Source organism: Canis lupus, chromosome 16 (assembly GCF_011100685.1).
Source record: "Canis lupus familiaris isolate Mischka breed German Shepherd chromosome 16, alternate assembly UU_Cfam_GSD_1.0, whole genome shotgun sequence".
NCBI classification, from domain to species: Eukaryota; Metazoa; Chordata; class Mammalia; order Carnivora; family Canidae; genus Canis; species Canis lupus.
Genome location: NC_049237.1, coordinates 2,039,644 through 2,066,836, shown reverse-complemented (window position 1 = coordinate 2,066,836; position 27,193 = coordinate 2,039,644). Strand labels below are relative to the sequence as shown.

Genomic DNA, 27,193 nt, shown 5'->3' with positions numbered 1-27,193 from the left:
GGCAAACCAACCATCACCTGGGGCATTGTTTCTATGGGGGAACATTTCCAAGTCACAAGTTACTGACTTTAAAATAAATGTTTGGGGGACACCTGGGTGGCTCAGCAGTTTAGCACACCTGCCTTTGGCTCAGGGCGTGATCCTGGAGTCCTGGGATCGAGTCCCACATGGGGCTCCCTGCATGGGGCCTGCTTCTCCCTCTGCCTGTGTCTCTGCCTCTCTCTCTCTCCCTCTCTCTGCCTCTCTCTCTCTCTCTCTCTCTGTGTCTCTCATGAATAAATAAATAAAATATTTATAAATAAATAAATAAATGTTTGGAAAAGAGTCCATTTGTGAGTTAGGGACTTTGAATTCTGGGTCCTCATGGGGAAGTGAGAGAATGAAAAGACCCACGTTGATTTTTTTTTAAATATAGCCTAAGTGAAAAGGGAAAAAGAAATGGAATGATTGAATGTGAGGAGGAAGAGATGAGGGGCAATTTAATAATGGGGGTGGGTACTAGCTGTTTGCCTTTCCATGGTAAGCGTCTCAGATTTGGCTAGATGATTATTTTTATGGTATTATTCTGGGATGGACAGTTTGTGGATTTTATTCCAAACACTTGGCAGACTTCCTTTTATCAATAAGGGGTCCATTTTGAGAACCAAGAAATGATTAGAACAAGGTTGCTTGTCTGCTTCCAGATTTCTGGCATCCTTACGATCCTGCATCTGCAGGTAGTGTTCTGTGGCTCGGGATTTTGAGAAACATGATATAACTCAACAAATCTCTTTTGTAACACATCTTAGAATAACGAGACTCCACATTTATCATTTTTTTCCTATCCAAAAACTGAATGTCCTAAAATTTAAGCTACCTCAGCCTAAAACCATAAATTAAACATTCTAAATCAATAATTTTTTATTTTCCAATGAGGGAAAAGGTGTTATTTGGGGCTTGTTAAATTAGTGTTATTTTAGTCATTCCTTCAGAAGGGATGGGAGCATTCCTTTCCTTAATGATATTACATATCTTGATTTAGCATTTCCTTAAAACCATCTGAAACAGTGAAATGGCAGCTGTAAATCTGCCACTTCGAAGCTGAAATGGTTCACATCACTCCCAGGCCCTGGTTTAACAGTTGGTTTATGATGTGGTTTCAGAATAACACTTTTGGGCCTGGTATTTTCCTTCCTCCAAAACTGACATGAATCCATAAAGCTTTTTAACAATGACTCTCAAATATACCAAAAGTGTTCTCTGTGGCATATTTTTTGGTTTGTTGAAATAAAATCCTTAGCTTTCTGAATTCCTCCTCGTAATCTGCCTTGGAAGGATAGTCACCGCTTGAGCTGCAAGACGCATCGTATCTCCCCTTGACAGGACTGCTAGCTATCTGCTTTGCCAGGTGTGCTGTCCTGCCTCAGCTTTGGCTCCCAGGGTCTCAAACTCCTGCATGCACGAGCATCGCCTGGGGAATCTGCTGTGCATGGTGATTGTCAGGACCCTCTGGCCTGGATTCTGGAGCTAAGGCTTGGGGACCAGCGTTTGAACAGAGAAACGTCATCAGGGACTACGTTCAGTCCACTCTCTGGAAGTGCGGTGACTGGAGACAGTCCGGCTCAGGGAAGCCCAGGTTCTTGCTGGCGATGGATGGCATCTGTAACCGGGGTGCCAGGGCCTCCACGGCTCTACTGCTTCCTCAGCCTCTGCTACCCAGAACCTCTCCATAGGCCCAGATTCTTCATGCCTTGATCTTCAGTATCAAGTGCCACATACGTTTCTCTCTTCCTTTCTGTCTGCCCCTGGTTTGTTCAAACTCTCTGGCCTTGATCTTGAGCCCTCCTCTCACCCCCTGCTCCCTCCAGACACCATTTCCCACCTCTCCTCTCCTGCGTGGCCCCACATAATGACCCTTCATACTCAGGGAGAACTTCTCTGTGGCAAAGTGAACCCCTTGGGATGTCTGCTGCAGGTGACCTGCCTGGCCTGCTCTCTTTGACTGTCCCCCCAACCCCGGCCCCTACAATCCATCACAGCAGCTGACCTATGAACATCCATCTGTCCCACTAGGCTCTGAACTGTCGAAGGCAGGGATCACCTCCTTTTCCTTCATTGTCTCCCCATTGCCTAACCTAAAATGTAGTGGGGGAACTAATGAGTCTTGCATAAACAAATGACATTGTAAAAAGAGTATATGACTTTCCCCTGAGGCACGATGCCTCTGATCGCACTGTCTCCACACCAAGTGCTAATGCTTCTCCGTCAACTAGACAGAGAGTTGGTCTCCCTTCACCATTCCACAGCTACTGCCTCTGGCTCTTTTGGTCCCCTGTTCCATGTCTTTTACCCCAGATGTCCTCCTTGGTCCCTGAAGACAGGGCTGATGCTCCTCATATTCCCTGGTCCTGCATTTAGATGCCTGGTAGTCTAAATCCTCTAGATGGAGAGCTTCTTGGAAGCAGGGATGGTCACCTCAGCACCCAGCAGAGTGCCTGGCACCCCTACGCTACTCAATAGATGTTTGCTAAAAGCATGGGAAAACCAACTCAAGATCCTCCAGGTGTGAGATGGGGTTTCTTATTACATTACCTGCTGAGGAAACTGCCGTAACTGTCACCAGAAGGATTTCAAATTGTTGACGTGTCTCCTCTCATGCCCAGGGTGGCGGCCTCTGACATCCCAGTGAGTCGTTCAGTGCCTAGCGTGGGTTAAGTACTGTCTAATTCTGTATTTCCCATCACAGGTGCTTATGGCATTTTGAGCAAACCAGTTGTTAATTATGTAAGACAGTGTCACACATTGCAGGTTGTTTAACAGGTTAACAGATTGGTTAGCAGGTTAGCACAGCCCAGATTCACACCAACAGGTGTCTGACTCCAGACCCTGATTCACTACTCTCTGCCGACTCTGTTCTGGATATATGTAACAAGGACAGACTTCCAAATTTCTAGGTGTAAAAAAATCCTTTTGGAATTTGTCCTCTTCCATTAATGACAATGTAAAGCTGTGTTTCACAAAATACCTTCTGAATAGGGCTAATCTAATGGATGTCAAATGTTGTAAGCATAAAGCATTGCACAAAAATGAGGTTTGAGAAACGCTTCCAGAAGGACACCTGCAGAGGGCAAGACAGTTACAAGGAAGACAGAACAAAGCTTGATAGGGAAACTCAGCCTTTCGTGGTGAGCTCGGAGGTGATTTTGGAACACTGGGGACCAAGCAATGGGACAATCAACAGAGGAGCTGGTCTGCCAGGAAGTGATTAGGAACCAATTAGCAATGATTAGGCCATCAACAGAGACCATGAAGGGTCAGTGACTCTTCTTCTAATTTAATAATAATAATAATAATAATAATAATAATAATAATAATAAATAGGTACAATTTACTTCTGCTGATCATTTCACATGATCCTTTATTGTCTCCTTTTCACATATAAAATACTGAGGGCAAAAGCAGCAGGTTAAGGAAATTCCCATAAAGCCATGCAGCTAGTTAATGAGTGGTCATATTTGAACCCAGTTCTCTCTAATTTCACATCTTATGATTTTAGGCACTGTGCCCAAAGCGTCCCAGGACTTCCTCAGGGTTCTGTCAAGGGCTTTCCTGTGGGAACCTGTGTGAGCATCCAAACAACTCTAGTCTCACAGAGGAAGCCCATGAGCTCCTTAAATTGGTGTTTGTGTGATAGTACTGCCTCTATTTTCAGGGCGCCTCTTCAACCTAACTTGGTTATTTGGCCTAACTACCACCCACGAAAATTCCTTCTGGTATGATGTAAGCTTCTTAACTTTTATTAATCTATTTTTTAATTTACAGCTCTCCATACTGGATTAAGTGACTTTTTTTCATTTTTTTTATTTTTATTTATTTATGATAGTCACACAGAATGAGAGAGAGAGGCAGAGACATAGGCAGAGGGAGAAGCAGGCTCCATGCACCGGGAGCCCGACGTGGGATTCGATCCCGGGTCTCCAGGATTGCACCCTGGGCTAAAGTCAGGCGCCAAACCACTGCGCCACCCAGGGATCCCACTTTTTTTCTTTTTTGATAGATAATCCATGTTGAGGAAATAAGGGCCATCTCTATAGAGAGTAGCCCAATCTGATCCCCCCTCCTGGAGTCAGGACCTGCCTTCCATGACCTGAAGCTATGGCAAAATTAACGGTCTACCTGAGTTTAGATTGTTGGCTGGATCAGCATCTGATTTGCCCTCATTTTTCAATTTTCTCTGCCCTTTTCTTTTCAACAGATGTTGGTGCGTTTTTTGAAGAGGGAATGTGGCTACGGTATAACTTCCAGGCACCGGTAGTCGGTGCCAAGGAACCGGGCAGCAGAGCAGAGAGCTCCCCTGAGCAGCAGAACGCCCCTCCCGACCTGGCCCATGAGAGCATCCGCTTCAGCTTCAGCACCACCAAGGCGCCCTGCATTCTCCTCTACGTCAGTTCTTTCACCACAGACTTCTTGGCAGTTCTCATCAAACCCGCTGGTAAGGACAAGGATGCCTAGGCTCCGCTGTTTAATGTTAGGTGAACAGAATGTTCTAGAAAGTCTGGATTGCTCTTGTCTTGTCCTTTATTCTCCACAGGATGTTGAGCAAGTCATCCAATGTCTTTTAACCTCATTTCCCTACATGAGAGCCAAGAAAGCAACTTGTCAGTTGAGTGCCTTCTAGCAATGTGTCATAGTAGTAATGTTGCTAAGACACGTCAAGTTCTTTATGGGGAGCGTATTACATGAATATGAGATTGTTCCATATGTATAATGATGATTTTTTGCTCCTGTCAAATAAATACATGTGCTGCTGTACTAAATAGAGATGAGCTCTGAAGTAGTAAAATTAATGTAATATAAATCAATGAGTTCTCCTGATTTATGATAACGTATCAGTAGGTTCCTACAAAACATATGTAACTTTCAATAGAAGTTGAAAACCAGAGATGTTTTCATTCCTAAACCCTCTCAGAATTTTAGATCCATAAAATATATCCCTGGCATAAGGCTTGCTGAAAGCAGGAGCATATGTACACTTGTAATGTCTGGGACCATCTTGATCTCCAAATATGCATGGAGCCCGAGCAAGATTGAAATGGGCCTCTTGTGAGAATATTCAAGTGTGCTCATGACCTCTGGGAGGAGTCCAAGCGGTCCTGAGACACATGAACATCTCAGACACTGAAGGGGCCATTCCTCTCAGAAGACTCGAATTCTGAGACACTTGAAAATTCTAAGGTCGCTTTTTCACAAGAATACCGTAGGGTTATCAGGGAGCAAATCTCTGTCACTCAGTTCCCAGAGAGATTACACGGGCTGAGAGTGTGGAGACAGCCTCTCTCCTTGCCCACACCTTCTTGCTCTGCACTGATTATTCCGGCGGGGTCGCTTGTTAAAAATCAAGATTATCTTCCATGGGAGCAGAGATTATTATTATGAACCCAGGTCAGCCTGTGTTTTATTTTTTTTTTAACTTTTATTTATTTATGATAGTCACACACAGAGAGAGAGAGAGGCAGAGACACAGGCAGAGGGAGAAGCAGGCTCCATGCACCGGAAGCCCGATGTGGGATTCGATCCTGGATCCCCAGGATCGCGCCCTGGGCCAAAGGCAGGCGCTAAACCGCTGCGCCACCCAGGGATCCCTCAGCCTGTGTTTTAAAATGTAGTAAATTCTTAAACTACTGTGGTCAATTCACTGTTGGTTAAAAGATTGAGGGCTGGGGTTGGGGGGGGAGGCATGGATATTTCCTAAGATTTTCCCTTTCAGTAATTATTGCTAAAGAAATAAGACAAAAATCAGGCGAAGATGCGGCATGACAATGTTCCTCTCAGTGTTATTTATAAAAATCAGCATTAGGAAGGACCTAGATGTTCAACTGTAGTAAAATGGTTAGTAAAAGAGGGTAATATTCCATTTTAAGGAATATTATGTATCCATTAAGAATAATATTTATGGAGAGCAATGGGGGAAATAATATGGAGAAAAAATGATGTAATACAATGTTAAGCCAAAAAAGAAAAAAGGAGAGAAAGAGAGAAAAAAGAAAGAAAGAAAGAAAGAAAGAAAGAAAGAAAGAAAGAAAGAAGAGAAAAGAAAAAAGAAAAGAAAAGTAAAGAAAGAAAAGAAAAGAAAAGAAAGAAAAGAAAAGAAAAGAAAAGAAAAAAAGAAAAGAAAGAAAAGAAAAGAAGGAAAGATAGAAGCTTGACTATACAATATCATCTTGGATTTGTGAAAAATATGGATAGGAAACAAAAAACAATAATATGAACACAAAGTGCCTTTTGTCTGTCGATCTGCTTTTCCTGAGCAATACTTTCATAAATGTCAAATTCTCACAATGAGCAAGCAACTCTGTTGTCATCAGAAAGGGTAATGACTAAAATCAATGAGGAAGCAGAAGATAAAAGGACATAACCCCTGCTTTCCAGAAGTTCACGAGTTGAGTGTATTTCTCCTGGATCAGGTCAATTGATTTTTAACCCACTGATGTTCTCCACCCACAAGCCCCAGACTCTCGGGGCCCCGGAGGCAACTCTTACATTGGGCTTGTCAAGACATCATGAACACGCGCCGGGAGATGCTGTTTTGTCTACCCCTTGAGTCCCTGCCACACTAAAATTCAGTCCCCAATCCTATATCAATAACTCACATTCCCATAACCCACGGCCGTCCCTATGTGCGCTCATGCTGGTGTTTGCGGACGTTGACCGTGTGCAAGGGTTTAGAGTAATCAGTTCCATATCGGTGCTGCCATTTATTGATGCCCGAAGGTGTGCTGTGTTGCACATGCATTAATTCCTATGAGCCACACAACTACGAGGTAGGTATCATTCTTTATCCCCTGTCAACAGATGATACAACTCAAGTATGGAGAGGTTAAGTGGCTTGCACTCTCAGCTGGCGATGGCCACACCAGGATTTCTATGCTCAGGTGTCTGATTCCAGGCCCCGAGACCTCCGCCACCCTCTCCGTGGGGTGGAGAGCTCTAGTGCACTCTCCGTGCATTGGAAAAGCATGACCAGTGGGTTTCTTCCTAATCTTGCAAGGCCATCTTCAAATTGCTGTTTAAAAATTTGTGTTTTTTTTCACACTTTGAAGACGGTATTTTTGTTTCACTGCTATTTAAAGTTAGAAAATTCTGAAGGAAAAAATCAATAAGGACTGTGCCAAAATATCAGGAAAAAATTTAAAAACCTGAAAGTCTTAATTAAATGCCCTGACATCCCTCAAACTTGACATGTTAAAAGCATGTTACCATCCCTGGGTCCCCAAAACTAGCCCCTTCTCCAGACTCTCTGCTTCCGACTGTGCTGGCCGCCCCCAACCCCGAGATACCTGAATTCCCAAGCACCACGCGGTGTCATTCTTAAATGCTTAAATGCTCCATCCCCCTCCTTTTGCGAGCCACCCAGGCAAACAAGTCCTGCAGATTCTTCACACCATGTCCCTCCGGGGTATCTCTTTCCTTCCCCCCTGCTAGTCTGCGGCAACGTCTTCTAATTCACTGCCTCCCAACCTCATTCAGGCCCTGGCAGGCAGAGAAGATCATTGCATCTGGAATGGTATTTGAGTAAATGGACGAGGTCATGTTTGGGAGGCCACCAACCTGGGGGCTCCAGCAGCCCGGCCTGCTGAGGGGAGCCCAGCTCCGGGCACCCATTCTTCCTTCAGGGGATAGCAGTGCACCCCAGCACATCCGGGGGGCTCTGACCCACCCCACTCCCTGCTCACTGTGACCCGCCACAGCCTTCATCATACACAGTGTCCCTCATCATGGATCAGTAGGGCCTGCCACCCCCCCCACCCCCTCCCCCGAAGGGCAGGAGAAAGCCCAAATCCCACAACCTGCCAGTCGAGACCACAGGGCTCTGGGCTGAGAGCTTCCAGTGTAGAACCAGAATGTCTGTGTTTGAATCTGCTTCTGCCTTTTGTGCGGGTTGTGGGATGGAGATCGTGGGCAGTTAGCCCCAAGCCCCGTGCCCTGTTCTGTAAAACAGGGCCTCCCTCATGGGGTGTCATGAAAATGGAATGAGGCAGTAAGTGTGAAGCATTACCCTATCCCTATGCAGTCTGCAATCCAGGTAGGTGTTGGCAGTTACTACCGTCCACAGCCCACGGATTTAATCTGCATCTGGCCATTTGACCTACATCCAGTGCCACACATCACAGCTCTTCCTCACGGCCCCCCAAGCGCGTGTGACACCTGCACTCTCCCACCGGGCCCCCTTACCTGGAGGAGCTCCATCTTCCTCTGGGCTCTAACACCTGCCTTTCACTCTAGAGCCAAGTCAAGTCTCACCTCCTTGCAGTGACTTCCCCTTACTTGAGACTCTCGTTATACTTATTTTCAATGTCATGTGTGTGGCACTCGGTGTGCCGTCTTGTTATCTGTCTTTGTTATAAATACGCCCTGTCTTCCCAGCGAGATGAGAAGCCCCCAGCACTACATCTCCTGCCTACACGAGGTGCCCCCTAAGTGTTTGCTGATGGTAATGATGATGGCCAGGAGAGAATCAATCTGCTAAGCATGTTATTTGCTGCAGCCAATAAACGAGCAGTCCCTTATAACTGCTTTAATTCACTTGGGAGATGCACCGGAGATGCAGAAGTGAAGTATTTTTCCATTTTAATAATATTTTATATTAATGGAAAATATTAATATTCTCCCTACCATCATTTAGTGCTTCTCTTGTACTATTATTTGGAAGGAATACATATATCATTTAAATGTTATTATTCAAGAAGATTGCCATTACTGTTTATGGATATCCCCTACCTATAAATTTCACGTTCCAACTCGTCTGTTTTCTCAAAGCAAATCATTTCCGTCGCCATTAAGTGAGGCAGTTACAGAAATTTTAAATCATATTTACAAAGAAAGAAAGCCAGAAAAGAGAAAAAAAAATCATGGAAACAGCTTAAGACTGATTTTAATGAGCTGGGGAACGTAAGGGGACCAATGACAAAGACAGTAGGGAGGAAAATAATCTGGGTTTTTGCCTAATTACTAGTTCCTCAAACTGCTAGCCCTCAAAGGCAGGGCCTGGCCTTTCTTCTCTTTGTACCCCAAGGACCAGACACAGGGGGTTGGAGGTGGGTGTGTGTCCTAGAGGTGGACTCTGCACTCCTGATAGCCAGGCAGACAGCCCACTTTCAGGCCTTGAAAACTCAGATTCAACAGTGCTTTTCATGTTCTGAAGAAATGAGTAAATAAACGATGAATGAATCACAGCTGGCTGTGATTTTACGTGGTCCAAGCACAAGAAGTAGAGCGTAACAACTCAAGACAGTCAGTATGTTCTACTGCACGTAGCCGAGCAACTGTCTCCTCTCACCCCCTGTTCAGGTCCAAATAATAGACCTTTAATGCTATTAGGGTAAAGGAAGAAAAAATAGGGTAAAGCGCTAAGGGGTGGGGCGAGAAGCAGCTCAGAAAACGGGAGCAGCGTATTCAAAGGTCCTGGAGTAGAAAGGAGAATCATATTTTCTGGGGCATAACAGAAGGCCAAGGCAGCTTGAATGTAAAAAGCGAGAGAGTAAATGGCGTCATTGGAAAATAACGCATCGGGCAGAGCTCAGATCAGACAAGGCATCTTCTGTTATATTAGGAATGTGTGTCTTCATCCTATGAACAACTGGAAGGCTTTGAAGAGTTTTTAGTGAACCGGTGAAATCGTCAATTGTGCATTTTCAAGAAATCTCTCTGCAAGAAAAAAAAGGCACAGAAGCAGGGAGACCATTTCATTCATTCAACAGACATTTATTCAGCACCTACCAGGTATCAGGCATTATTCTAGGAATTAGGAATAAAGTACACGGGATCCCTGGGTGGCTCAGTGGTTTGGTGCCTGCCTTTGGCCCAGGGTGCGATCCTGAAGTCCCGGGATCGAGTCCCGTGTGGGGTTCCCGCATGGAGCCTGCTTCTCCCTCCTCCTGTGTCTCGGCCTCTCTCTCTCTCTCTCTCTACGTCTATCATGAAAAAATAAATAAATAAATCTTTTTTTTTGAAAGGAATAAAGTACAGAGAATGTAAACAAAAACTATTACTCTCATGGGGGGAAAAAGGGCAGAAAAGAGAGGACCTGGCCAAAGCAAAGGAGTGGGTCAATTCTTTTAACTAGGAAATCACAGAAATAATCACTAGGAAGACATTTGAGCAGGTTTGGGGCCAGCCATGCAGAGAACTGAGGAACGAGCATCATAGACAGAAGAGCCAGCAAGTGCAAAGGTCCTGAGGTAGCAACATGCTGGCTTCTAAAGAACCAGCAAGGAGGCTACTGTGGACTGGTGAGGAGTGAGCAAGGAGGAGAAAAAGAGGTTATGTCAGAGATACTAGGGGAATATCATATAGGGCCTGGTGAGCCATTAGGAAGACTTGGATTTTTACTCTGGTTGTGATAGGAAGCCATGGAGGGTTCCGAGCAGAGGAGCACTATGTCTGCCCTCTGAGAAGGGACCGGGGAGGGGGCAGAGGCTGGGTTGGGGCAGGGGAGCTGGGGCAATGGCAGAAGCAAGGAAGCTTGTTAGTATGGAGGTGAGTCCAGCAATCCAGGCAAATGACACCGGTGGCTTGGTCCAGGGGGTAGAAATGGAGGTGATGAGGAAAAGAAGTGTCAGGGTGTGTTTTAAAGGAAGAACCACGGAGATTTGCCAGCAGATCGCGTGTGTAATACAGGAGGCACAGGGGAGGCAGGGCTTTCGGCAGGAACAGGCTGGAGGCTGAAGGCATTAACTGAAATGTGGAAAATTGAGACAGAAAACTGTCTGGGGGGAAGAGCAAGAGTTTTGCGTGGTGTCTGAAGTGCCAGCGAGACCTCCCCTGGGATGGGATTGGTGGTGAGGGAGAGCAGAGAAAGAAGGGGCTCAGCTAACAGTGCAATGAGGCCAAGGGATCCCTGGGCAACTCAGCGGCTGAGCATCTGCCTTGGGCCCAGGGCGTGACCCCAGGGGCCTGGGATCGAGTCCCACGTCGGGCTCCCTGCATGGAGCCTGCTTCTCCCTTGGCCTGGGTCTCTGCCTCTCTCTGTGTGTCTCTCATGAATAAATACATAAAATCTTCAAAAAAAAAAAAGAAAGAAAGAAAAGAAAGAAAGAAAGAAAGAAAGAGAAAGAAAAGAAAGAAAACAAAGAAAGAAAGAAAGAAAACAAAGAAAGAAAGAAAGAAAGGAAGAGGAGAAAGAAAGAAAGAAAGAAAGAAAGAAAGAAAAAGAGAAAAGAAAGAAAGAAAGAAAACAAAGAAAAGAAAGAAAGAAAGAAAGAAAGAAAGAAAAGAAGAAAACAAAGAAGAAAGAAAGAATAAGAAAGAAAGGAAAGGAAGAGAAAGGAAGAACTAAGAAAGAAAAGAAAGAAAGAAAGAAAGAAAGAAACAAGAAAGCAAAGGAAAGAATTCAAGAAATAAAGAAAGAAGATGAAAGAATCGAATAGAAGAAAAAAAAGAAAAACGAAAGAAACTAAATTCGCTGAAACAAGAAAATAAAGAAATACAAAGAAGAAGAAAGAAGAAAGAAAGAAGAAGAAGCAAGAAAAACAGAAACACAAACAAGAAAAAAGAAACAAAGAAGAAAAAAAACAAGAAAAAAAGAAAGAACGAAGAAGAAAGAAAGAAAGCAAGCAAGCAAGCAAGCAAGCCAAGAGGCCAAGAGGGTTATTGCTAAGGAGAAACTGATTCGGATCAGGTGATCCAGACAGAAGACGACGATGCCACGTGGTCAGCACAGAGTCACCAAGTTGAGCCAGCTCTGCCTGGAGCTGCATCCCCCAGGAGGAGGGAGGGCTCCCCCGAGGTCCCCACAAGCCCCCCCCCCCAACCACCAGGGGACACCTGTGCCTACAGAGATGCAGGACGGGCCGTGAATTCACACTCACCCAGGAGGGGAAAAGCAGCAGCGCTTGGTCGAAATGCTGTAAGCAAACCCATCTAGGATAAAACACTAGGGTCAAACTCGAAAGCAGGGATGGTTCGTCAAATTTGTCCAGAGAGCAAAATCAGGCCACACAGTTAGTTCTTGATTAATCTAACGCACGCTGCTGGCAGGTCCAGGCACGCGGTGGAATAGTTGAGCCACGGTGGCTGCGCGACGGAGGGCAGCGTTCCAGAAGCCTCGCATTCAGTCACGCGCATGTGGATACGCAAGGGCACGATGGATTTCGGGGAAAAGACACCGGCCAAATAGTCACAGTAGTTATCTCTGGACGGTGGGATTTCTGGTGACTTTCTTTCTCTTTTTCTTTTTCTTTTCCTTTTTCTTTTTTTTTTCCTTCATTTCTAAGAAATCTGGATAATCTAGAAATGATTTCAAATCATTTCTAAGTTTTGATTATCGTGTTTTATTTCATGACTTGTCAATCAGGCTCTCCGTGTCGTTCCTCCGGGAGGCAAAGGAAGGAGGCAGCAGAGACCCCGGTGAGACGATCTACAGCCGGTCAAACCCTGGCTGGATGGCAGGCTTTGGTCTTTAAGCTGTGGGATGTCGGAGGCTGTGAACATGAAGAATCCAATTTGGGTTAAAAAAAATGAGATTAAAAAATTGATGTCTCAAAGAATCATAAATAAGAAACACAAGTTACATTTGCTGTGCAGATTAATGAACAGCAGGCTCTAGAATATTATATTAGTCTTTTCGAATATTATCTGTCATTGCTGGGGGGAGACAAGCAAGATGGAGAGAAAAACAGGGTGATTTGTCCGAGGCAAAGTGAGCCAGACCTGAGGGCCAGTGAGAACCCGGGGTCCCGGGGAGCCCATCTTTCCTTTGATGTGCATCCGGATTGATGCAATTTCTAACCTAGAATAAAATTCATCGCTTTGTTTTCTTGGCCTCAGTGAAGCCACCCCAAATCCCATGTATTTCTCTTTTGTAAATTATGTTTATTTTTAATATTGTATGCTCATGATTCTTTTTATGCCGAATGTCGCACTTTGCTGGTGGCGTGAGACCATCCCTCCGTCCTGCATTTATTTTTTATTTCACGTAGTATTTTGTCACTCTGCCGGCGTCTCCATAGTCCTATGCTGTGTGTGTCCCCATCATCCTTCCCAGGCTTGGTCCCCGCTCGGATCATTTATACCATTTGCTGCTTCCGGTTGAGATGATGGTCACTGATGGCCCGCAGTTGGGGGACTATGAACTCCTGCGTGCCTGAGGCCCTTAACCCCGTGGTTTGGCGTGTGCCATCGATCTAGCGAGTCGGAACTCAGAAGAGCCACGGTATGGGCAGACAGCAAAACAGGCCAGCCTGAGCAACAGGGGGTGAGAGAAGTGACATGGAAATGAAACCTAGCGGCGCCTGGGTGGCTCAGTGGGCCAAGCACCGGTGTTCGGCTCAGGTCATGATCCCGGGGTCCTGGGATCGAGCCCCACGTTGGGCTCCCTGCTCAGTGGGGACCCTGCTTCTCCCTCTCCCTCCATCCCTCACCCTCACTGAGCTCTCTCTCTCTCTCCCTCTCCTCTCTCTTTCTCAAGTAAATAAATAAAATCTTCAAAAAAAATAAAATACAATGAAATGAAACCTAGAGCAAACAAATTACAGAGTCTCTTTTCTTTCCCTTCCATAGGAAGCTTACAGATTCGGTACAACCTGGGCGGTACCAGAGAACCGTACAACATTGACGCAGACCACAGGAACATGGCCAACGGACAACCCCACAGTGTCAACATCACCCGGCACGAGAGGACCGTCATTCTCAAGGTATATACCTGTGTGCATCGCTTGTATGGGAGACGGTTTTATGATCCCTGTCCTCGGTTATACTCGGCCACTGGTTATGGTTGGGGTGGTTGGGTTGGTATCATTGGGGTGGTTGGCTTGGTATCATTGGGGTGGTTGGGTAGTTACGCTTTCTCCTACAAATTATTGATCAGCGAAGTAGAAGGGCGTGTAGATATAGAAGGAAAGACAACGATGGAGTTAACAGCAAAGACATCTCTTAGGGAAAAGGTAGACTAAATGTGCCCTATGTATATTTTTGCCTTGCTGCTTCGAGTCCACATGTCTATCAATAGACTGGGTGACGGGCAGTGAGGAGGGCCCTTGATGGGATGAGCACTGGGTGTTATGCTCTATGTTGGCAAATTGAACTCAAATAAAAAAAAAAAAATCGACTGTTTTTATCTGTCACACCATCCTCTCTTCTCCGTGCTCTCAGATGTCTGGAGCTTATCATGCTTCCCAGCGAAGGCTATTTTGGTTTATCTGACCTACTTCTTTCACTTACTCCAACACAATATGAATTAAACTGTGGTTGGGGTTTTGTTTGGGTTTGTTTTTGTTTCTGGTTTTTTTTGTTTTTGTTTTTGTTTTTGTTTGTTTTGTTTTTTTGTTTTTGTTTTTGTTTTTGTTTGTCTCTGTGGATGGATGCTCTGCCTGAAAAAAAAAATCCTTAAAACACAGACCTGCCCCAGAACCTCACTCTGGTTGTAGGCTTTTCGGCACACGAAGGCATGGTTTTATGATGACCGTCAGATTTTATTGCCAGTTCATTGATGGTCCCTACCCCCCACCACTGATTTTCACAGTGGAGGAGCCAGCCTGAGAGGCCCCATGAATAAAACAGAGTGAGGAAGTCTCCCTGGGAACTAAGCCAAGAGATCAAGGATGGGAACTCTCCGTGCATTCTCTAGAAGGAGTGCAAAATAGACACCTGTCAGGAAAAAGAACAGCTGGGGGATACTGTTTTGTCAGCAGAGTGGAGTGTCATTTGGCAGGGGTCCAGCGGCCACTCAGACCTCATTCGGGTTCGGCTGGTTGCCGTGTGAAGTTCAGGCCGCAAAGCAAAGGCACAAGTCCCGTCGGGTTTTGAGCGCCGGTGGATGTCAGATTCATAACTTGATATGATGGAGTTTGCGCTTGGCCTTTAGCAGGAGATGCTAGAGGGTACTTTGAGGACGGGTCTTTCCTCAGAAAATGACAACGTGCAGTTACGGTGTCTTGTGCCATCAATCAAAGACGTGTAAATAAGGTGACCCCGCCGAGGTGGGCAGAGTCCCTGAGCCTAGCACGGTGCCCGGCTCATCTCAGAAGCTGCAGGTTATTTCCTGAGCAAACCAAGCCCGTCGTGAACCATAACTCAAGGTTTATTCAGGAACGCCACTAAGGCCCGGATTGGTACAGTTTATATCGTTACAGGATGAGGATGGTTTTATGGCATTTTTTCAACCTTGTGTTCATTGGCTTTCAATTAGGAACATTCTCTTGTCTTAACCCATGCCATCTGTCACCTCTTGCGTAGTGGCATCTCTTGCCATTGCAGCATCACAGAATAATGTTAAAAGTTTTTTAAAAAGCTCAACAGTCGGCTTTTGGGGCAGTAGACTGCAGGAGACCTACCTGAGCTGTGGAGCCTTGCAGGGCTCACTCTCCCCGTCTCCAGGAGAAACGCTCGGTGTGTCAGAACAGGGCCTCACGGGTGGGGAGCCGCAGACAAAGAGGAGGGTCGGGTGAGTGTGGGTTGGGGACAGAGCTCATAGAGCCATTTCCAGGTATATTTCCCAAAATGAAGTCCGGAGTAAAGGTAGGTAAGGAAGGCCAGTCCTTCTGGCACATTCTGCAAACTGGGGATTCTTCAGAACTAACTAGAAACCTGCCTTTTTTAAAAAGGTTTTATGTATTTATTTGAGAGAGAGAGAGAGGGAGAGAGAGAATACATGCACCCACATTGGGGGCAGGGGAGCAGAGCAGACTCCGCACTGAGCAGAGAGCCCCTCGAGGGGCCCGATCCCAGGACCTCAGGGATCGTGACCTGAGCCGAAGGCAGACACTTCACCTGCTGAGCCCCCCAGATGCCCCCTAACCAGCAACCATGTAAGAACAAATATCAGCTCAACCGGAGCCACCACCTGCCACAGAATTAGAAATTGCCCTGAAGATGGGGAGAGGATTGGCTATTTTAGGAACTTGGGGCTTTTGAGGCATGGAAAGCCCTAGAAGTCTGGAGAGTGGAGGGGCCAGAGAACTGCAGAGAGTCCAGGAGCCTGAGGAGGGCTTGGGGGAGAGTCTAGCTCTATTGCTCAGAGTTCTTTTGGTTGCAAATGACGGAAAACCGATTCCAAATTCATTTGCAGGGAGAATTCTTAGCATAGGTCACAGAATTTAAGAAAGGGCTAACTACAGTTTGGGAGGAAAGCCCAGGGGACCTAGAGGATCACAACAAAGACCAGAGCCTGTTGCCCCCTGCCATGGCCTCCTCTCCATTCCGTGCTCCCCTCCCTCCTCCCTGCCTCCCTCCCTCTAGTACCTCTGCTGGTCCACCCCTCGCCCAGGGCTGGAGTGACCCCTCTTCCCGCAGCCTCCCCCTTTTCCAAGTCATGGATCACAGGCACTGGAGCATGGGGCTGAGAAGAAAGTCTGAGAAAAGGCTCAGGCTTTTGCAGAAGAAAGTCTCTTGGTTCTCATTTCAAAACCTCAGAGAAGGTCTGTGACTGGCCTGGCCTGGGTTATGTGCTGCCCTGTTGGGAAAAGGGAGAACAATCTCTGGCAGCCCCAGTCAGATGCGGAGAGTGGGGAGCTGGGGAGAGTCCTCCACAAGAGTAGGAACACGGTTCCAGAAGAAAGAGACACGAGAGGTATGAACACAATGGCTGCGCAACACTTCGAGGCTAGGAACAGCCTGGAAGTGGGGAGCACTCCAAAGACACAGATGGAATTCTGCTGGAGGAGCTGTACCGAGGGTGGCGGAAGGTCCTGCCCTCTCCTTTTCTGTCATATGCAGCAACGCAATTGCGCTGAAATTTCTGGAAGTGTTGAGAAAGCCAGATGCCTCCACCCACTTGAATTCAGCGAGGAAAGATTCATGGTCTCTGGTGCTCCAGGTCTTCCTCAGCCTCTCCAACCCAGCTCAGAAGGGAAGCAAAGCCGGATGATGGCAGGATCAAAGATGGCAGCAGAAGAAAAGCTATGGCTCCTCCTTCTGGAAAAGTAGGTCAGAGAGACTTCCTGCCCTGCTCTCTTTCAAGTGGGGAGACCCTTGTGGAACATGCAGGCACCTCCGAGGTTACCTTTAGAACTCTAGAAGAAACACCCCCTTCCTTCTGGAAGCAGTCTACAAATCCATCTTAAGAACTTCTATAACCTCAGGAATGTATGGGAGAGATATGGGAAGCGTTCGTCACGATCTTTCTGTGGGAAGGGATTCTAAGTGGTTTGGTTGCCTCTAGAGTTTTCTGTCTCTTAGAAGCATGTGCTATGTTTTTTTGGTACGTGTTGCATTTTTACGATCAAACAAAAACATGAAACACAGGTATCTTCAACCCATCCTGACAGCCCCCAGTTACATAACAAAATGTAATAACAGAGATATTTTAAATAATTTCACATTAAAATGCACTTCTAATCAAAGAACGAAACTAAGACTAATTCAAACATGAACATAAAATGCTATGATGTGATGCCTCTGGCATTAAGGTGAGATTTTATACATTTCTATACGCACAAGACAGCACGTAATTCCAATGGTGTTTATCCGTGTTTACGGTGTTTTTAAAAGCAGGTTTACTTTCCTAGCTGGGTTTGGCTAAAGCTAACATTAAATTAATTTGCATTCCCTGAGCACATACTGTCTGAAATGGTGCTGAGCCCTTGAGGGAAATTGACCTTGGATGAAACATTTGCTGCCAAAACACAAAGTGCCCAATCTCCACATAGATAATGAGGAGCCGACTCTGGGAGTCATCAGACACCGGAGTGAGCCAGAACCCGTGACAACCCTCAAGTGGCGTCATTTATGAAAACTCACAGTTGCACCAAGGATAATAGCTGAAGGCTTACCGCCAGTCAAGATGTAAAACAAACCCCAGGCAGGCAGAGAGCACCTGAAAACGTACTGTATGCGATGAAAATTCATGCCAATTAGATAAATCCAAGAGCTGAACATTACGAGGAATAATTGCAAAGTCTTGTGTGACAAAGGCCTTCTTCCCACTTTCCTTCCTTCCTGCTGTCCAGAGTTTATTTCTATGCCCTTCTCTTCCTTTCATCCCCCATCCCACTGAGTAAGGGATGCAAGGTGGTTCACAGGCAGTCTGTACGATGACATAGAAAATTGAAGTTAAAAAAAAAAAAGGAAAGAAAATTGAATTAAAAAAAAAAAGAAAGAAAATTGAAGTAAGTCACAAAGGTATATGTATTTCTTACCTACCCTGGGTTGGAGTTACTGTCATAGAAAGCTGTCCCATAGCACCGCCCACTTAGGCAATGTCCCGTCCACGGTAAGAGCGCACATTCATCGGCGCTCGCTGTGTCCTCAGCTCTGAGCTAAGCATGTTAAGCATGTCCCCCCATTCAGTCCTCACCAAAACTATCCAGATGTGAAACCTGAAGCTCACACATAGTCCAAGATAACTTGCATGTGCTCGGGTGCTCTCTCTCTCTAAAATAAATTTTAAAATCTTTAAAACAAAAGAAGTGGATACCTGTGGTCAGTAAGAAAATGAGCGGTATTACAATGATAAGAATAATAATTGTTCTTAGTATGAAATAGTTTAAAAATGTGCAAAAAGCACAGAGAAATAATGTATATCATAGCCAATCATCACACATTTGGGCATTTTATTCTATTTCTTCACATTTTTTTAAAATGCAGTGATAGTCAAGGCCCTTTGTCCTCCTTGTTGCAGAGTGAGTCCTGAGAAAGGCAGCAGACAGTGCTTTCAGCAGCATTTCTGCAACAAATGTGTTTCCACAAGGCCATCCAACGTAGCATCTCTAGGGAAAGTTAGGTGTAACTTAAAAATGGATTTAAATGGCACCTCGGTGGCTCAGTTGATTAAGCATCTGTCTTCAGCTAAGGTCATGATCCTAGGGTCCTGGGGTAGGGCCCTAGGTCATTGGGCTCCCTGCTCAGCGGGGAGTCTGCATCTCCCTCTGCCTCTGCACACACAGCACCAGCCCCCCGTCCCAGCTCATGCTCTCCCTCTGTCTCTCAAACAAATAAATAAAATCTTTTTTTAAAAAAATGGATTTCAGTGCAAACAATTCCAGAGAGTAGGAGGAGGGGTGATGGGCCCACAAAAAAGGGTGAGGGGCTGATGTGACACAGCTCTGGCCTTATCCGTGGGTAAGACTAACTCTAAAAAATGAATAAACTACATGTTCTTAGTATGACTATCACATATTTCGGGGGCTTTGGTGAAAGTTCGACAAGAGAGAGCTCAGGGTGTATTCTCTGGCACAGATACTCAGAGTCTATATTCTCCCAAAACCAAGTGAACAGATGGTAAGGATGTCATGTTCATTTTGGCTTTCATCTAACTGGAGGCCCATCCCGTCTTCGCCAAGAAGAGACTAACAGCCTTCTCCTGCAAGCGAAATTAAGGACTTTAAAAAAATAATAATAACTCCCACATCATAAAGAACAAATGATTAGGTTCTCTAATTTTTGTATCACAAAGAGCATGACCTCAGTTGTTTTCATCAGGAATTTTCAAAAAATTGTTTTAAAAATCACTGAATTCTGTCTTTTAAAATAAAATACAGATGATAGTTTCTTACCCGCTAATAATCAGAATTACAGCCAAATTATAAAAAAAAAAACAGTTGCTAATGAAGCTTGCTAATGGAGCTATATATTGAATATGAACCCTAAAAATGGTCAGAAAGGTGTAACCAAGGGAAACACACACTGTATGCTAAATGCTAGGCACCGAGGGAAAGAAGCTAATATTAGGATAGCACCAGTTGTTACTACAAAGTAACTAAAATCTCAGTGGTTTAACCCAATGAATGACTCTCTTACATATTTTTTTAACTTTTATTTATTTATGATAGTCCCACAGAGAGAGAGAGAGGCAGAGACACAGGCAGAGGGAGAAGCAGGCTCCATGCACCGGGAGCCCGACGTGGGACTCGATCCCGGGTCTCCAGGATCGCGCCCTGGGCCAAAGGCAGGTGCCAAACAGCTGCGCCACCCAGGGATCCCTCTCTTACATATTTTTAGAAAAGCAAAGCCCTGTGGTCCCCAGGAGTGAAGAACTGATGCTAGGCAGGCACTCTGAGGACCCCCGCCCACCACCCATCCTCCCTTCCCTCAGGGGGAGTATAGTTCTTGACTAAACCAAGTCTCTGTCTGTTATCTGTAGGGCCCTCCATGTCTCTGTCCCCTGGGAGGCTCTACCTCGCCCATAATCTGCCGTGGCCACCTCCGAATTGAGTGTTGCAGATAAAGAAGGAGTCCCGAAGGGTCCATTTCCCGCAAGTCTCAACAGCACTCAGGGTTGTTTTACACTTTCAAGTCTCTTGTTGATCCATTGTGCTGGTTTCGTTGCCTGCGCAATTCCTCAAAAACCTGTGTTGGCTTCTGATCTGGGAACCCCACAGTCTTTCCTGGATATGAATCTTGGACATATGTGATCACACCCTCTTGAGGTCATGGCGGCTCTCTTGAGGCTATTTGAAGCAAAAGACTTGCATGGGAGGTAAAGATCCTAATTTTACCTCCACTCATGGAGCTAAGCCAGTTTGCTGAGCTAAGAAATCTGAATGCGTCTTTGTTGGTCAACTTTTCTTGCAGTTTCTTTCTTGTTCTCTGGTGTAAGGCTCTAAATTTTTTGACTTTATTGCCTTTGGGGGATGGTGAGAAACTGGCTGATTCTCTTCCGAACCCACTCGTTCTTTGTTTTAGGAAGCAGGAAGCAACTGACACCCATGACCTTCTGGCTCTTCTGAAGCACCTTCCCCCAAAGCTCCAAGTCACAGGCCTTTACTCTGCCTTCTGGGTTACATGAGGTGACAGTTTGGGGGGGAAAAAAAGAATTTTATCTCATAACACTGTGGTCCATCTTTCCAGACTCCAACATCCGTTTCTGCACCACATGCCCCTCACCCCCGACCATAGCGCCAATGCTGCCTTGCTTAGGTTTCTGTGATGGGAGCGCCTTTCCTCAAGGCACCCACTTACGCCTTACTTTGGGTCACACTTGCTGCCATAACTGAAAGAATTTATAGATGGTGGTCATTTTTCCACCAGCATGTGCTCATCTCCAAACTCATCAAGTTGAATATAGTAATTGCATACAACATTTCATAAGTCAAAATAAATAAAAACATCAAATAGATGGCATTAATAACAAACAATTGTTGGGGCAGTTTTATTAGCAGTAAAGTGAAAAGTAACTCAATGATGCACCTGTAGGGCAGTGGTATGTGTGAGGTGATATGAAACACTGAAACCTGTCCTAAATGTGGTGAATGGTCCAGTTAGAAGGTGTGTCAGGTAAGCTCCTCGGGCCAGAAGAAAGTCATTCTGCCCAGGACGGCCCCTAATAATCGTGTTACGTAGTGCTCGAAACTTCCGTGCATACCCTCATTTGATCCACTCAGCCTTATGAGTCAGGAGAAGCCTGGTGTTGTGAGCCCATTTAATGGATGAGAAAACAGAGAGCAAGGATGTCCAGGTGACTGATAAGGTCCCAATGCTCACAAGAAACAGACTTTTACTCCAGAACCTAGACAACCAGGCCCCTTCTCCAGGGGCCGCTCATCGCTCACATGTTGCCTCTTCGTTACCTTTGCAGACACGCAGGAGAACCAGGCTCACCCTGCTAGTTTGCTTTAGAAACTTCTGAAAACCTTTAAGAGTTTTAAATAAAAATAAGTCTTTTGGGGAGTTAGTGAGTTTGTTTTGGTTTGTTTTGGTTTTGGTTTGGGGGGGTCAGTTCAGGTAGCGGTAGGAAATAGTGAGTAGGACGCTTGTCTGGTAAATGGTTTTGACAGGAAGGGTGGATAAGACAACCTCCACGGCTCAGAAAATGCCACCTGCCGCCGGAAGGTGAAGCATGCACACTGAAAATCTCTGTAGGCAATGCCTGGGTGGCTCAGTCAGTTAAACGTCTGCCTTTGGCTCAGGTCATGATCCAATCCTGGGATCGAGCCCTGCATCAGGCTCCTTGCTCACGGGGAGTCTGCTTCTCCCTCTCCCTCAGCCTGCTGCTCCCCTGCTTGTGCTCTCTCTCTCTCTAACAAATAAATAAATAAAATCTTAAAAAAAAAATCTCTGTAGAAAAAGAGGTTGATGGAGCAGCTTTCGAAAAATTGTTAGATCTGCTAATACAGCTTATGTGATTTAAACTTTTTTTTCTCAGAAATATCAAGAAAGATGCCAGGATTTCTACCTCAACCCAGTAGAGGAGAAGCCTATGAAGGAAATAAAAACACTAATAACAGTAGTGTGGTTAGCAGCCAAAGCCATCTCTTGATTGTACTGTGCACCAGTGTCTCACTGCTTTCCAGGCTGTACTCTAAGTAAACAACACTCCCATGAGACAAATATCTTTTTCCCATTTTGCTGGGACATCGGTCAGCAAGGAGTAGTTGAGACCCAAACCCAGATCTGCATAATTCCCAAGCCCAGACTCTAAGCCTGTGCTGGAACTGGTGTCCAACTGCACAGGTTGAGTTGATGTGGTCGGACACAGTGGAGGACCCTTCCCTAAAAAGGCCAGTACGCACCCCACCCCCCAGCTGGGAACCCAAGTTAGCAGATGGACTCCACGCCATGTCCACGATGCATTGTTAGATGACAAATACAGTATGTCGATGAGCACATGCAGTGCGATCTCAGCTTTGCAACATTAATGATATAAAGCCTTTCAAGCAAATCATGGGTAGTATTATGCCAAACAAGAAAATGCAAAACCTACTGTGATTTGTGAAAAATTATATTCAAAAACTTTAAATACTGGGACACCTGGGCGGCTCAGTGGTTGAGCATCTGCCTTTGACTCAGGGCGCGACCTTGGGGTCCTGGGATCAAGTTCCACGTCGGGCTCCCCGCAGGGAGCCTGCTTCTCCCTCTGCCTGTGTCTCTGTCTCTCTCCGTGTCTCTCATGAATAAATAATAAATAAATAAATAAATAAATAAATAAATAAATAAATAAATAATCTTTTAAAAATTTTTTGAAATACCAAACTAGGTGATAATCTCCTTAGGAAAAAATAATCTAATGTAATGGGAAAACACAGTTGTTAAAAGAAATGACCTAATAACATCTGGCAGGGGGAACCATAAAAATCATAATGTCCCTATGTAGCAAAGGACTTAGCAGCCCAACTTTTAGGGCCGGTACACTTGTGCCCACGAAGAATTCCAGATCAGTTCTTTGGGTCTCCATGAACAATACCTCCTGCACTTTCATTCTCGCATCCTTCTTTGCTCTGGAAACACAGAGACTGGACTGGCGTTAGACACCAGAGCTCAACTGCGTTATTGTAAAAACGTGTGCCTTTATTACCCTGGAACGTTCTGACAATAAAGAGCAATACTCAAAAGCATATAGATGTAAACACTCCTGAAAATTTTAATATCTGAGGTTGTTCAAGTCTTTATTAAAGAAAATAACACTGTTTGGAAACATTAAATCTTTTTAGGGATGTCAGAACAAATAAAGAAAGTTGACCCAGCTAGCCCAAGGCCCCGCTCTTGAAATTACATTTACTGTAACTTCTTCCCTTCGGCTAATTTAGTGTTTATCTACTCGGCATGATGAACTCCCAGCTTTAGATGTGCACCAGCATGCTTGACAGAAGGGGGTGGTAGCAGGAATAAGGATGAGCCTGTGAAGTCCCTTGGTCCTTCCCTCCCGGAAGCACTGTTACCATTGGGTCGCTCTCTACTGGGAGGGAGTCCTGCAAATTTATTACTCGTTCACTTTCCACTCCAGTGGAATGCTGACTTATGTTTAATTTTGTGGAGGGCGTAGGTCAACATTTTATTAGTTCCTTATATCATTACAGTGGTTTAATTCCACAGGAGACATCTGGGAAGAGAAGAGAGAAGGAGGTATACATTGGGAACTTGCCTTTTAATTTGGCCCATACGTGAGTCGGTTTGTCTTTTGTTTTGTTTTCAATATTTCCATGCGTCCAGAGCAGCCGATTCACAAATCGAGACACCTATCAAAAACCCCATGACCTAAAAAAATAAAAAATAGTAATAAATAAATAAATAAATAAATAAATAAATAAATAAATAAATAAATAAATAAAAAACATGACCTCATTAGCTTTTTGTCGTTTGGTTTCAGGTTGGGCTCTGGGTCTTGGCCTTTGAAAGGGTATTTCAGCAAATGTTCCTTATTTAGTTCTGAGTAGAAAGTAGGACTATTGGGGGAAGCTTCTCCAAGAAAAGAGAAGATGCACAGCTATGAGGCCCCATGATTCCCCACCACCACCGGAGCCTTCAAAGCCTCCTGCGGCTTCAAACAAGAGACCATCTCTATACATAGAGGTGTGGGCGCCAGATTTGAGGACACAGTTCCCTGGTATACAGTGGAGATGTGTGATGAAGACTGTGCGGAAGAAGACCAAGTGTTGCCAAGATGGTCCTGGGCTGTTCCACCAAGAATGCATTTTTTGGATATTCAACACCACATGAGGATCGCCAAGAGCTTCACACAATGACATCTAGTTGGCATCAACCTCTGACACACGTCCACCCTGTGACAGGAGAGTTCCACAGGGCAAACAGTCCTCAGGCCTGACATGGAGGAAGTCAGGGGTTCATCAACCCCATTCTGTGAGGCTGTGTGCTGATAGGAAGTATAGTAGACTCAGCCCAACTTCGTTCACGTATGTGGTGTCCACCTACCAGATGAAGGACATTCAGGTCCGCGAGGATGAGGCAGGTAGGGCGGGGATGACCCATAAAGGAACAAGAAGCTTGTGTCCAGGAGGAGAGAAGAGCTCTGCTCACAGATAGGAGGACGCTGCTCTACCGCCTTCTCAAAAAGCGGAGATACTTGTGCAGGTGGTAAAGCAGCAGAGGGTAGTAGCAGTTTGGGCTGCTCCCAAGGCCGTGGCGCAGAACGTGAGATTTCCCTTTGGGAAGGGCGAGGGCCTAAGCAGAGAACACCGCCCCCTACCCCCACCACGGACCGGGATCCCCAGATTCAGAGGTTGTTATCAAAACATAAATAATTTTTAAAAAACCATAAATAATAAAGGAGTCCTTATTGACAAGCTCCTCCACTTAATAGCTCCGTGTTCCCTGGCAAGTTACCGAACTCTGTTTCCTTATTTGTAAAATGGGAATAAGGCCGCCTCGTTTAATGGGGTTTGGGTGTGTGTGTGTGTGTGTGTGTGTGTGTTAAATGAACATACGCACGCAGACATCAAGCATGGCCTCGCCCAATAAACGCTCTTCGCCCTCCTTGCTTGCCAGCTCCTCTTTGTTAAAAGCAAAACAAGCAAGAAAGCAGCTGTCAGGGCATTATCAGCAGGTCCCTTGGGATCAAGGCTCCTGTCCCATGGTTTGCAGATCCCCCCACGGAGCAAGTCCTAGTGTTTCTGGTGGGCAGCATCCAGCAAGAAAGGCCAGCGATCACGCTGACACCAACCAAGGGCCCTTGACATGTCGCGCTGGTGCTGAGGAAGCATGGAAAAGGGGAAAATTCATCATCCCCAGGGGTGGGGAGAGTGAGTAGCTCAGAGAGGACTCGCAAAGGTATCTGAGCTGTTCCTGAAACCCCTCCGACTCATCTGATCTGACACAGAAAAAGACTCATCATGAATATGCCAACACTTCCAACTTTTTCATTTCTTCTCGAAAGCAATCTCCTCTGCAAAAGAAGTGTGCACTCCGGGGCCAGACAGGGTCTCCATCCCTGTGCTCCCGAAAAATGTGTTCACCTCGCTTTACATGTCTTACAGCTCTCGGTGGGAAAGCAGGTGCGATGCAGCCTGCGACGCGGTGTAGGCTTTGAGATGTCCATCCTCTCTTTCCTTCTCCAGAACACAGCGCGCTTGTAAACCCCAAGGCTGGAGGGTTCATTTCCACCCCCCACCCCACCCCACCCGCAAGCACGTGAAATACATAAATCATCTCAAGAAAGAAGGTTCCTGGATTTCTGTTTTGTCTGGCAAGAAAAGCAAGGTCCAGTCTGTAAGGCCTCAAATTAGCAGGTCCATCTGCAGGCCACTGAAATCCCTCTCCAGGATTGGGATTCTCGAAGCTACTTTTTAGGACCATAGGCAGAGCAGGTGAAAGCAGGTTTTCATCTCACCTAAATGTATCTCTTCTCTGAAAGATAAAGGCATCTCAACATGCGGTCTGGGGTTCTGAGGGGTTCCACGCTGCCCCTCTCTCTGCTCCAAAGAGGGAAGAGGCCACCGGCATTGAGCGCCGGGATCTTGGTGGCCGGTGGGGCCTGGAGCGGGTCCTGAGCTGTGTTAGGATGCCCTCTCGTGGTCAGTAGCCATAATCGGTGTGCAAGTCCCTTGGAGGCCGTTTTCTACAAACAGGCGCCTAATCCAAGGTCCTGGGTTGTGCAGGTGGGAGGGGGGCATTTGTAGGGACGACAGTGGGACATGGTGTTGCGGACACCAACGGGAGCTCATCGTCGTCATGTGCAAAGTGTACGTACAACCCAGGGATCGTGTTTATACTCGCACACCTCACAGCTCTGCCCCCTGCCCCCTGGACACCCGGGACCCCCAGGAAGTGTTTGCTGAGTGACTGACTATATGGATGAGTCAAGTTCATAATGAGGAAAGGTTGTGAACGCACACCCTATGCTCAGTGGATTCTTTCTACTTTCTGAGGCATATTTGGTTTTTGTTTTGGGGTTGGTTTTTTTGTTTTGTTTTGTTTTGTTTTTTGGGGGTTTTTGTTTTGTTTTGTTTTGTTTGAATTCAATTTGCCAACATACAGTAGAGCACCCAGTGCTCATCCCATCAGGTGCCCTCTTCAGTGCCCGTCACCCAGCCACCCCACCTCCCCACCCCGCTCCTCTTCTGCAACCCTGTGTTTGTTTCCCAGAGTTAGGGGTCTCTCATGGTTTGTCTTCCTCTCTAATTTTCCCCCACTCAGTTTCCCTCCTTTCCTTTACAGTCCCTTTCACTATTTCTTATATCCCACATCAGAGTGAAGTCATATGATGATTGTCCTTCTCTGGTTGACTTATTTCACTCCACATAATCCCCTCCAGTTCCATCCACATCGAAGTAAATCGGAGGCATATTTGATGCACGTTCTCCCCTCAGCCACCACGTAGGGAACTAAGAGAATGAACCAGTCCCACCCAAAGTGTCTGACATGAGGAACTAAGTCCCACATGTTGGAGAGGACGGCACGCACAAAAACTTAGCGGGCAGAAGGGAGGGTCCAGGCCTGTAGTTCAAAAGTGAAGGAAAAGTATCAGAAAGGACGTGGAAGGGGCGCCTGGGTGGCTCAGTCGGTTGGGCGTCTGACTCTTGATTTCAGCTCAGGTCATGATCTCAGGGTC

General features: G+C 45.9%; 1 protein-coding gene across 1 annotated transcript in view; it reads left to right on the top strand.

The window, feature by feature from the left end:
- Positions 1 to 27,193, top strand: part of CNTNAP2 (contactin associated protein 2) — a 2,034,882-nt gene that overhangs the window by 1,864,156 nt on the left and 143,533 nt on the right. The window contains exons 19-20 of the mRNA XM_038559273.1: positions 4,235 to 4,471; positions 13,537 to 13,670. Of these exons, the coding sequence (XP_038415201.1) occupies positions 4,235 to 4,471; positions 13,537 to 13,670 (371 nt within the window). The remainder of the gene's footprint in view (positions 1 to 4,234; positions 4,472 to 13,536; positions 13,671 to 27,193) is intronic.